Source organism: Phyllopteryx taeniolatus, chromosome 10, assembly GCF_024500385.1.
Source record: "Phyllopteryx taeniolatus isolate TA_2022b chromosome 10, UOR_Ptae_1.2, whole genome shotgun sequence".
Classification (NCBI taxonomy): domain Eukaryota; kingdom Metazoa; phylum Chordata; class Actinopteri; order Syngnathiformes; family Syngnathidae; genus Phyllopteryx; species Phyllopteryx taeniolatus.
Genome location: NC_084511.1, coordinates 16822681 through 16836300, shown reverse-complemented (window position 1 = coordinate 16836300; position 13620 = coordinate 16822681). Strand labels below are relative to the sequence as shown.

The 13620-nt window shown below is 40.7% G+C and overlaps 1 protein-coding gene across 4 annotated transcripts in view; it reads right to left on the bottom strand.

The window, feature by feature from the left end:
- ctnna1 (catenin (cadherin-associated protein), alpha 1) overlaps positions 1–13620 on the bottom strand; it is a 102012-nt gene that overhangs the window by 66296 nt on the left and 22096 nt on the right. For all 4 annotated transcript variants that reach the window (XM_061788672.1, XM_061788674.1, XM_061788673.1 and 1 more), the window contains one exon: positions 5574–5777. In XM_061788672.1, the coding sequence (XP_061644656.1) occupies positions 5574–5777 (204 nt within the window). The remainder of the gene's footprint in view (positions 1–5573; positions 5778–13620) is intronic.

Here is a 13620-nt window from a genome sequence, read left to right as displayed (position 1 = left end):
GCAATGCAGTATATTGACATTTAAATAAAAGAAACAAAATTCCAAATGTCCTTGCAGTGTTGCTAAATACAATTAAAATGAAAAAGTCTGATGTGAAATTTGCTCCTTTGAAATTTTCATGATTGTTGTCTTATACATTTCTCTATGATATACAGTTGCATGACAAAGTATGTGAACCCTTTGGAATTACCTGGATTCGTGCATTAATTGGTCATAACAATGGACACACATAGTAAGCATAAACCAATACCAAACAATTACAGGGGTACCTCAAATTACGGGTGAATTAACTAACGAACTAGTTTTGCAATACGAGCCGTTTTGCTTGAGTTGCAGGCAAACATTTTAGTTAAATTCACTTCGCTATGGTGGCAAATTTCACAAGCAGCAGTGTGGCAGATAGGACAATTCTTCAAAACAGAGATCAACTTCAAGCTGTTTATTGCTACTACATTAAAAAAATAAGTAAATAAAACAACCAGCAGCATGTTTGCTAGCTTAATGGCATCAGTGTGACAGTAATCTCAAACATTTTTTGAAATGGCCCATGCCATCATCTTTTCTTTTATTTTTGATCCTCTTTGTCCTTTTATCAGGTTTACACGATAATTTGGATTTAAAATGGCCATGAAGTCCTTTTCTAGCTCTCCTAGTTGGACTTTTCACACCTGGCAGTTGAGACAGCTGGATTTCTTAACACATTCAGTGCCACTGACTGCTTTAGAAGGTAAATATCCATGTTAACTGGAAGGGCTAGAACTGAATGAGTTAATGTGAGACATGTTAATCAGCTTAGCTCCGATTGAATCGCTCATCTTCCCCAATTTAAATTTGGAAAACACTTCACTTAACTCTGATTGGCCCATGGAGAATGGTGATATCTCGGCGGCCGGGCCAAGCATTCATAGTGACCGTGTTCATTTCATTCGATGGAGGAGGGTGGAGTGTCTTACACTATCATCGTAAAGCAGAATTCGCCAAGCGTTGGATTGTTCGCCCACTACTCACAAGTCGCGTCTAAAGAGTAGTGAATGGGTCACGTGGGTGAAGAAAAAGAAAGTGGGTTAATCAGTAAAACGTCATCTGCTCTTGCGCAGCATTCATCTGTTGCGCACATTTCGGCAACAGTGACCGCAGTTACATTGAACAATATAAATATAGCCGAGTATTGTTGTAAAACGTAAAACATGTATGCTTTTATATACTGTACTTGCACGGCTTATGGGGGCTGCACGAGCAGCTGGCTTGCTCGCTCCAAACCGAGAAACGCACTTCCAGCAATGTCTGAAAGCTTATTTTACAAAGCAATCCTCTACAAAATTCTGGTTTTGAAATGCTTAGGAATTTTTCCCAAAATAATTTCAAGCCATTTGTCATCCACTATAATAGAGCAGATGCTGAATATTTTAGATTTTGAGATTTCTAAAATACCTTAAAGGCTCTAATTCCATATCCCGGCAGCCTAAAAAGGTAAAATTGTAGCTGATCGGAAGTAGCACGGCCGTGTTCTGAGCTCGAGCCCGTAATAAAAATAAATAAATAATAATCTTCAGATTCAAACACCAGAGAAATAACTTTAACAGAACATGTATGTGGGCTCCCACGCCGCGCACAACTTCACTTTGAACGCCCGAGTTATTGCACTCAGTCGAATGGTGACTGTAGAGACTTTTCTCCCAGCTGTTCTTTGCTCATTAATCCATTGCTCGAGTTGGTCTTCCAACTCGTGCCACCTCGCCTTGTTTCTGAGGAAACTCAGCTTCGTCTTCTTGACTAGGCGAAGCTCGTTTTCCTGCTTCCTCTACTTGCGAACCATGGATTCGTTGATTTTGAATTCTCTCGCGGCTGCTCGATTCCCATGTTCCTCCGCGTAACTAATAGCTTGCAGTTTAAACTTTAAACTTCGTAAGCGTGTCTCTTCGTAGGTGCCATTTTCGGCTGCGGTCAAGCCAGCCTCCACTCGTAAAGTAGCAGTCAAGCCAGCCGCCCCTAATTTTGTTCATACTTGGCATTACGGTAATAGGTCACCAACTCGAGTCGAAAGCCACCTTCAAAATAAAATAAAAGGTTCCCAATATTACGGCCGTCAGTGGTCTTCGGTTAAGGAATGCAACCAGCATTCACAATTATCACAAGAAGTAAACTCAAGTTAATTTGAATCTGGAGATACATTAAAAAAATTTGTTTATTTGATATCTTAGGAAAAATAAATGGTAAATGGACTGCACTTAAATAGCGCTTTATCTACATCATCACAGTGCCCAAAGCGCTTTACAAAGCCTCACATTCACACACACATTCATAAACCAATAGGAGACTGCTGCCATGCGAGGCGCTGCCAGGCCCACTAGGAGCAAAATAGAGTTCAGTGTCTTGCCCAAGGACACTTCGACTTGCGGACAGTCGTAGCAGGGAATCGAACCTGTTCTACCTACTGAGCCAAAGCCACCCCAACATAATCCCATTGGCATCGCAAGACAAGTCCAGATCTGTGTGACAAACCACCAAGGACTCCACTAAAAGAGGTTTGATGAAGATCTGATATTATATTTCAAAATAAAAGTCTCTGAAAACTGCATATTTTGCTGTCATTACCCCTGACTGAAAATATCTGTCAAAAAAAAAAATCTATGCGATACATCCGTTTTATTGGGAGGCTTTTATTTTGAAAGTGGCTTTCGCCACGAGTTGGCGACTTATTACCGTAATGCAGAGTATGAACAAAATTAGGGAAGGCGGGCTTGACTGCTACTTTACGAGTGGAGGCTGGCTTGACCGCAGTCATTTTCGGGTGTCCTTAGCCAAACCGATGCACATACCGGAACTATATACCTACTGGGGGCGTGTTTTTAGCGTCCTCTGTCACACGCACCCTGCCCCCTTTACGTCCGCATGCCGTCCTCAGTCACGTCCGCCTTGCTCTATATAAGCAGCGTGTCGGCAGGAAATGCTCCCAGTCAGTCAAGCGGAGCGCTCATCACACAACAACATTTATAGACTTTGGAAATGCTGCAAAAATAATTGTTTAAAAAAATACAATAACTGCAATTATAACTAAAACACCAGAAAGCATTACAAAATGTTGCTAAAGATGGCAGACAGACGAACATTTAGGTTAAACTACAGTACAAAGAACAAGTGTGTGCATTGAAGGTTTAAAGAAATTAGCAGCTTTATGCATGTCCAATTAAGCAAGCAACACCATTTGAAAAAAAAAAAAAAAAACACGACATACAAAGCTACAGTCTCTTTTTTTCCCCAAATAAAAAGTGGCAGAAACAGTTGCACTCAACACATTCCATGCCAAACTGTTATGACAATATGTGACAATGAGGTCATACTAAGTGGCACTGCTAGGACAACACTGCCTCTCTTCATTAGAGGGTGAACTGGTCACATTACATAACCACTAATAATTTATTATGTACACAATTTCAAGGAACAAACATTTACGAAGCCACACACACACACCAAGTGTGATGAAAATTATAGAAATGTATTTCCCAAACCTCTCACACGGACAGCCTGAAAAACCTTTACATGCTGTAGGATTTTATTGATTACATGGAAAATGTGTTCTTGTATCATAATTCCAGCACATTTGCTTTTGTAGGGGAAGTAAGATACTTGAGCATTTTGTTCCCATGTGGGGGAAACAATGAAAATAACACTATGCTCCAACATATGTATTCAGATGCATCTAGGGAGCAACTGATGTAAAACCACACACTTTTACTTTCGACAGAGACAAAAGCAAAAAAACAGTTGGGTTATAGGTTAAATTTGATTTGCTTTAATGACAGCGCTTTCTACATGTCCCATGGTACCATCAAAAACTATCTTTTGGGCCACAGACTATGAATGATACTAGTAAAAATCAAAGAAAGGGATTTGATTTGCCTTTTTTAAAGTGGAAGGAAATGCAAAAATAATTTGGGCAAGAATATGTTGTATCCGCCACACGAGGTTCGCGCTCGAAGCAGTGATGGGGCTGTACGCGCGCCCATCGGCGGTTCATAACGAGAAGGCGCTCTTTCAACCGCCAAAAAGACTGCATGTCTTACAGTCGCCACCAAAAGTATTGGAACGGCAAGGTCAATTCCTTTGTTTTTTTTACTGAAGACATTTGGGTTTTCGATCAAAAGATGAATATGGGACAAAAATTCAGAATTCCAGCTTTTATTTCATGGTATTTATACCTAGATGTGTTAACTAACGACAGAGCAACTTAAGTTTGAAGCCACCCACTTTTCAAGTGAGCAAAAGTATTGGAACAGACAAATTAAAGTGAATAATAACCCAACACCCAACAACAACAAAGGAATTGACCTTGCCGTTCCAATACTTTTGGAGGTAACTGTATTTTGTGAGACGTTGTAAGGAAGCATGAAAATACACAAGAAATTGCAGCCACATGAAATTTTTACTCGTTAACATACTTTTAATAAGATACCGCTCGCAAGCAGGCAACAAAACGTTATGTAGCCTAGCAAGCTAGTACTAGCACTAACGGTTGTAAGCGAACATACAGGCGTTCTGTTGAATCATGCGCTAAAGTTTTGGTGTGTGTGAAGCAATTTAATTACAATAAAGTGAATTACAGTAAGTTAGCACCCATTGTTTCTGTCATGTTGTAATGTTGGTTTGACCTGACTGATTAGAATATATGATCTGACTAGAGCAGTGATTTCCAACCTTTATGGAGCAAACGCACATATTTTACAATTGAAAAATTTCACAACACACCAACAAACCGAAATGTCACAAAAAATGGATACATTAATTACTCTATTTACTTCCTGCCATCTAATAGAAGACCATTCATTTGTTCTGTCTGTCACTATGCCTCAGTGGCATAAATAAATGAACAAAGATACATTTATTGTAAATATAATTTTTTGAGCAATTAAGTACATAAGTATAGACAGTAAATGAACAAGTCATTCAAATTGTCATCGGATTGGTGATCGGTTGTTAAACTCGCTGATTGGCCCCAAAAATCCTGATCGTGTAAAGCCTATAATAGACCTTATGTTTGTATATCCCCCTCTGCATCCTGTTGTGTGTTAACGATTTCTTTTTATCATTTTGCACCAGGGGTGACAGTCAAGATTGATGACCTCCCGAGTTGTCCCTGTGCAGCGCAAGTTTGTGGCTTGTATCAATGATACACTGGAAGGAAACATTCTTCCTTAAAGCCACAGTGTTCAAACGATAACATTAGGGTGCACCACTGCCTCAATATTGAACACATTTAGATGTAAGTAAATCTGTTTTTTAATGTATGCTTAAACTAACATACCTAACACACCTCATTTCATTGTGAAAGAATTTCACTTTAACTATACTCATCTTATGCAAAAAATTGACTTAATATATTTTGGGGTGGAAATTATGCATTATACATGAGAAAGTACAGTATATGTAATTGACGCAATCGGTACAAAACATTACAAGAGGAACTAAAGATCCCCCATTGTTGATGCAACCAAATTAGAAAGTTGGTAGCCAAGTGCTACCAGTGTCAAGGCAATTCTGGAGCTTAATTGAGGTGACAAAACAAAAACACTTACATTGCCCATGTACTCGGAGAGCAGATCCTGAAGAGCCTGGCGGACTGAATTGCATTCAGCCACAATTCGCTCCCTACGGTCATCTCGCGTGCAGGACGAGTCAGCCATGAGGGCAGCTCCACTGATAATGCTCTCAAGCCGTTCCTCCAGGGATGGACGAAAGCGCTCCTCACTAAATGCCAGGGGGTCCACAATGATTTGTTTCTGAAGGCAAAAAAGCAACAAAAAAATAGCCATAATGCATTATCAAGATGTTACAATTGTAGTTTATTAGACACTCACAATTACAGGCAAATCCAGCCCCCGCATTCCATCTAATCTGACGAACTCTGCTTCAATGTCCTATTGCTATGGCAACAAGCACAGAGACAAAAAGAAATGGGGGTGCACTGCTGGAGATGGGGTGCCTGACTCCTCTACTAATTTTACCTTGCACATCCATAATAATTTGACCCATCATATGCCATGGAAGAGATGAATAACAAAACAACTCTCATCTTGGCCAGTTACCATAGACAGATTAAGTACACAGCAACAAGTCAAGACTAGATCAATTTTTATGTACAGTGCCACCAGAAAGTATTCACACCCCTTTCACGTTTTCCACATTTTGCCATGTTAGACTTATTATAAAGCTGATTTGAGTATAGTTTTCTTTATTAAAAAAAAAATAAATAAATAAAATAATAATCCACATAAAATATCCCATAATGACAAAGTAAAAAAAGTTTTCAGACATTTGTGTAAATTTATAAAAGATTTAAACATTCAAACATAATGGGTACATAAGTATTCACACACTTTGGTATGACACAAACTTAAGCTCAGATTCATCTGATTTCCACTGATCATCCTTGAGATGCTTCTACAACTTGCAGTCCAACTATGGTAAATTCAGTTGATTGAACATCGTTTGGAATGCCACACACCTGTCCATATAAGGTCTGATAGTTGGCAGCGCATAGGGCGGGAACCAAACAAGGAAGCCTCAGGAATTGTCTGCAGACAGAGACCGGATTGGGTCAAGGCAAAAATCTGGGGAATGATACAAAATAATTTCAGCAGCATCGAAGGTCCCGAAAAGCACTGTGGTCTCGATAATTCAGAAATGGAAGAAGTTTGGAACCACCAGGACTCTTCCTAGATCTGGCTGTCCAACCAAGCTGAGTAACCAGGGAAGAAGGGCCTTGGTCAGAGAGGTGAACAAGAAACCATACGGTCACTAAGGCAGAGCTCCAGTGTTTCCTTGCGGAGATAAGACCATCCAGAATGTCAACCATTGCTAACGGACTCCACCAATCATGCCTTATGGTAGAGTGGCCAGACTGAAGCAACTTCTTACTAAAAAGCATATGGCAGCCCGCTTGGAGTTTGCCAAAAGGCAACTTGAGAATTCTCTTACCTGCAGAAACAAAATTGTCTGGTCTGATGAAACCAAAATGGAATTTCTTGGCCTGAATTGCAAGAGTCATATCTGGAGGAGAAGAGGCACTGCTCATCACCTGGCTAACACAATCCCTACTGTGAAGCATGGTGGTGGCAGCATCGTGCTGTGGGGCTGTTTTTCTGCTGCGGGAACTGGGTGACTAGTTCACATAGAGGGTAAGATGACAGCTGCCTAATACAGAGAAATTCTTCAAAAGAACTTGCTCCAGAGTGCTCTGGAACTCAGACTTGGGCATCGATTCACCTTCAAACACGACAATGCCCCAAAGCACACAGCTAAGATACCAAAGGAGGGGCTTCACGACCAGCCTGAATCCAATCGAATATCTCTGGAAAGACCTAAAAAATGGCTGTCCATCGACACTCCTCATCCAACCTGACTGACCCTGAGAGGAGAATGGGAGAAAATGCCACAAAACAGGTGTGTCAAGCTCATAGAGACATAGCCAAGAAGATAGGAAGGCTGTGATCGCTGCCAAAGGTGCTTCAACAAAATATTAAGCCAAGGCTGTGAATACCCAATTATGTTTAAATTTTCAACTTGCACAACGGTCTGAAAATATGTTTTTACTTTGTCATTATGGGATATGTAATTTTTTTTTTTTTTTTTTTTGCAAAAACTATACTCTAATCACCTTTAGAAAAAGTAACAGCAAAATGTGGAAAAAGTGAAAGGGTGTGAATTCTTTCTGGTGGCAATGTACATTTAATTATTTAACTCTGTGATGGAACACACTGGCCTTAGGCCTGCATCGCTAAGTGTGCGGCAGGCCTGAGACAACTCCAACAGATCAGATTCCTGCACCCTTTTAAGTGATATATGAATTAAATTCCAGAGATATTTTCAAACACCCTTAAAATTTAATTGATTCTTTATATAAAACCATAAATCATGAAAGTACACACATGAGCCTTCAACTATCGGACTGTACTCTGATATTTCTGCAATGAGAGAAGTAAACGGGATGGCTGATTTAACCTTCAACAAAGCGATACCACTTACAGTGGAATCTTAGAAAAAGTCTCGACTAAAACAGAATCGTATGAAAATTCAATACATCCCACAGGAAAAAAGTGAATTCCAGACACCCCAAAAATACATATTTTAATTGAGAAACACTTAAGTTTACCATACACTTAATGAAATTAATAACTAAAGAAAAGGCTAAATTAACATTAAACATCACTTTTACCTTTGATGAGGACGAGTTTTCTTGAGTTCTATGGTGTTTCTCATCTTTTTTTTAATCAAAGGGCTTGGAAATTACTTTTGACCTTTCAAATTGCTTCCGATGAACAAGCGCCATGGCACTGACTCAAGAGAACACAAAGTTGCAAATACACCTGGGATGTTTTGTAATGTGTGGTGACGGTCATTCACAAACTTAACCGTAACGCACTCAAAGTTGCGCATGCGCAAGGGATGCTTTGTGCGGGGCAAGATTCCAGGAAATGTGTGGCCAAGCCCATGTCAGCAGGCAACAAAATTATGTACAGAGGGACCAATTTCAACCATACGGAAACTAGGACAAATAGTCCATTTCGGGGGGGGGGGAAATGGAGAAAACAAATCACGCTAAAATTAGGGTGTAAGAAAAAAGGTTGCTCAGTGTAGGAAATTAAGTTAAAATTTGATTACCCCTTTTATTACCAATAGTAACTTTTTTTTTTAACTGCATTTTTTGGTGGGCAATTTTTTACATTTTCTTCATTGGAATACTATTTTCCGATAAAACACCTTTGCAATGCCTGCAAAATCTTTTGAGTAACGATGTAGTATGTCATATAGGTATTGAGTATGAAAGTGACAGCCAAGTCATTTACATCAATCAACAAGGTAAACAATGTCCTCGTGATGGGTAAATGAGGCCTCGTGAAGCACATTGGGTAACCGGTATTGATACCGGGTAGGTACCGTGTCCCAGAGTTGCTCAAAACAGACACCTGCTGGATCTTAAATATCATTGCAGGCAAATTATTCAATATTATTTCGGCTATTGTACGTTATATTTTTTTAATCCTAAATTTTAAATATCTTTGGTATCTTTAAAATAGGTGGACGACTGATTAGCACATCTGTTCTGAGGTCCCGGGTTCACATCCGGCCTCGCCTATGTGTAGTTTGCATGTGCTCCCCGTGCTTGCGTGGGTTTTCTCCGGGTACTACGGTTTCCTCCCACATTCCAAAAACATGCATGGTAGGATAACTGAAGACTAAATTACCCGTAGGTGTGAATGTGAGTTTGAATTGTTAATGTGTGTACCCTATGATTCCCTGGCGAACAGTACAGGGTGTACCCCGCCTCTTGCCCAGAGTCAGCTGGGGATAGGACCCAAGTTAGGATAAGCTGTACGGAAAGTGGATGGATGGATTTTTAAAATATAGTCGAAAAAAAATTGTGAACGTGTCATAACATGAAAATCACAGTGAAAGTGTTGTGTTGCTGATCTAGTTGTGTTTGGGGGGTAGAAAGTTATAAAATTGTTTTCATGTAGATTTTTTTTAATTTTATTTTTCAAATCCAGTGTTTTGGCATTCAGGTGATTTTTTTATTTATTTTTATTTATTTATTTTTTTTAAAGAAATTTCTCTTGCTTTGGAGAACTGTCTCTCACACAAAGAGCACTGACAACTTTTCCACACAAACCTCAAAACTTGATGGCTCATGATGCAATTTAGGACTACCTGGTCCATCACATGCTTCCTGGAAGCTTGGTGTTAAAATATGAAACAGTCTAATTTAAAAATATTAATAAAGCACCCACGAGGAAGTTGAAAATTGTCAGTACACTTGTGTTTATTCCAAGTGTGTTTGTGACTTATTTTCCATGACTCGATCGCTTTGTCCGAGGAGGCGCTTTTATTTCGACGGTCAGTCTTACAAATGCGACTTAACTTTCAGAAAATAATATGAAATCATTTAAACTATACTTTCAAATAGATTTTAATTCTGATGGATCAAGCGGAAACAGAGCAACTGAATGAAACAAGGATATGAAAACAAATACCTTTTTGCCGATATTATTGGGGGTGGGGGGGGGATATGAGACCAAAATGGTCCAACATGGCAGAAAACTCTTTCGGGCTCTGTATCACAATGGCTTTAAAGGAATAACTGTGCTACAAAAGATCCGTGATTCTTTTGGCAGAGATGCATCCCATTGGCAGATGCGCTTCCTTATAAACAGTTTGGCATGGCGCACAAGAGACAAAGTGGCTGCATCGGTCATGTTATTTTCTTAGTGATACAGGCATTGGCACGGAGTTTTGTCCAGTGAGCTCGGCACATGAGTCGACGCATTAGTGTTGCCGGACCGATCACGAGTAAACAATGTCCCATTGGAAGTGACTCAGCAAGTAGTGCACAGCTATGGTGAATGGTTCAATAGGTAATTGACACTTATAACAAGTTTGAAATTGCAATGAAAACAAAATGTATTTTGGAATTCAGTAACAATCAGCTCGTTATCTAATCACGCTAGAGGATATACAAACCCTAATTCCAATGAAGTTGGGACATTTTGTAAAACATAACAGAATACATTGATTTGCAAATCCATCCATCCATCCATTTTCTGAGCCGCTTCTCCTCACTAGGGTCGCGGGCGTGCTTGAGCCTATCCCAGCTATCATCGGGCAGGAGGCGGGGTACACCCTGAACTGGTTCCCAGCCAATCGCAGGGCACATAGGAACAAACAACCATTCGCACTCACAGTCATGCCTACGGGAAATTTAGAGTCTCCAATGAATGCATGTTTTTTTGGGATCTGGGAGGAAACCGGAGTGCCCGGAGAAAACCCACGCAGGCACGGGGAGAACATGCAAACTCCACACAGGCGGGGCCGGGGATTGAACCCGGGTCCTCAGAACTGTGAGGCTGACGCTCTAACCAGTCGGCCACCGTGCCGCCGATTTGCAAATCGTTTAACCAATATTCAACCACAAAGATATTTAAATTCATTTGAATTTGATGCCTGCAACAAACCTACAGCACACCTCACCACTGTTTTGCTGCCCTCATAGATGTCCTGTATTATTCTAACATACTTCTCTGCCACTCCAGACCTCTGCATGCAGTACCACAGTTCCTCTCTGGGTACTCGGTCATCGGCTTTTTCTAGATACACAAAGGCAATGTAGCTCCTTCTGACCTTCTCTGTACTTTTCCATTAACATCCTCGAGGCAAATAATGCCTCTGTGGTACTCCAAGGCATGAAACTATACTGTTGCTCGCAAATACTCACTTCTATCCTGAGTCTAGCCTCCACTAGTCTTTCCCATAACTTCATTGTGGCTCACCAACTTTATTCCTCTATAGTTCCCACAGCTCTGCACATCACCCTTGTTCTTAAAAATTGGCACCAGCACACTTTTCCTCCATTCCTCAGGCATCTTCTCACCAGCTACAAGCTGATCAAAAACTCCACAGCCACCTCTCCTAGATGCTCCCATACCTCCACAGGAATGTCAACAGGACCAACTGTGTTTCCATTTTTCATCCTCTTTAATGCCCGTCTAACATCCCCCTTACTAATCATTGCCTCTTCTACTCTTCCTTCTCCCTCATTTTCCTCATTCATCAACTCCTCAAAGTATTCTTTACATCTGTCCAGCACATTACTGGCAGCAGTCAACACATTTACATCTCTATCCTTAACCACCCTAACCTGCTGCACAGCCTTCCCATCTCTATCCCCCTGTCTGGCCAACGTACATACATGTCATCATATGCCTCTTGTTTGGCCTTTGCCACCGCTACCTTTGCCCTATGTCGCATCTCAATGTATTCCTTCCGCCTCTCCTCTGTCCTCTCAGTGTCCCACTCCTTCTTAGCTAACCTCTTTCCTTGTATGATTTCCTGTACTGTGAGGTTCCACCACCAAATCTCCTCCTTTCCTGCCAGAAGATACACCAAGTACTCTCCTGCCTGTCTCTCTGATCACCTTGGCTGTAGTGGTCATAGTGGCTGTAGTGGCTGTAGCTTCCAGTCTTCTGGAAGCTCCTTCTGTACACAGAGAGCCTGTCTCACCTCTTCCCAAAAAGCCGCACAACACTCGTCCTTTCTCAGCTTCCACCACATAGTTCTCTGCTCTGCCTTTGTCGTATTAATCTTCCTCCCTCCTACCAGAGTCATCTTACAAACCACCATCCTATGCAGTCTAGCCACTCTCCCCTACCACTACTTTACAGTCGGTAACCTCCTTCAGATTACATCGTCTGCACAGGATGTAATCCACCTGCGTGCTTCTACCACCGCTCTTGTTGGTCACCCTATATTCGTGCCTCTTTTGGAAGAAAGTGTTCACTACAGCCATTTCCATCCTTTTTGCAAAGTCTACCACTATTTGCCCCCCCCCCCCCCCCCAAGTTATTTTCCTGGATGCCGTACTTACCCATTACTTCTTCATCACCCCCGTTTCCTTCACTAACATGTCCATTCCAATCTGCACCAATCACGACTCTCTGTCTGGGATGCTCAGAACTACTTCGTCTAGCTCCTTCCAGAATTTCTCTCTACCTCTAGGTCACATCCTACTGTGGGGGATAACCGTTTATCACATTATACATAACACCCTCAAGTTCAGGTTTCAGCCTCATCACTCGATCTGATACTCTTTTCACCTCCAAGACATTCTTAGCCAACTCTTCATTTAAAATAACCCCTACTCCATTTCTCTTCCCCATCTACACCATGGTAAACTAATTTAAACCCTGCCCCTAAACTTCTACCCTTACTGCCTTTCCTTCTGGAAGTTACTTTACTGGTTACTTGAGCTTAAAAGTAACTTAGTTACTTTACTAATTACTTGATTTCAAAAGTAAGTTAGAAAAAAATTAACTAATTACTTTCAGCAGTTGCTACGTGGCAGTAATATCACTTATCCACGGTACAAAAAAAGACGATTAACCGTACCCATTACATGGTAATGTACACCACACAAGTTACAGAATGTCATCAACATGAACCAATAACTTAAATATGAGTGTAGTTGAAGCCACATTAAATCAGCAACTTAGTGCGGACTTGACATGCCAACACAATACAGTAAGTTCCTCAACATAAACAAGCACACCATTCTCAGTACACTGCCGATTGTGGTCCATGAAAGAAACTGTGTGTGCGCGTGCCTGTTTGTGTGTATGTAAACGTAAAAATGAGTGACACACCCCATTGCTCCCACCACAGTAATTTTTATGTGAAGAGCGAGAAAACATTTTTTCTTACTACGTGACGTCAGCCGTGCAGTGTTTAAACCAGCTCACAGAGAAAGTTGAGAGTTCTCACATTTCATTGTAACTATTATTTAAGGTATGTATTTTAGGTCCTCCAGTGAGTCAGTTCTTACCCTCAATGACCGATTTATGATCGTGCACTTCGGTATGAATAATTAACCCACAATGCACACACATTCCCCTTTCCCAGGTTTATCGGAACATGTTGCAGTCATCAAATTCAAGTCAGTATTTGCAAAAAAAAGTTTCAGTTTGAACATTAAATAATTTCATTGTTGTGTATTTAGTTGCCTATAGGATGAAAAGGATTTGCAAATCATTGTATTCCGTTTTTATATTTTACACAACTTTCCAACTTCATTGG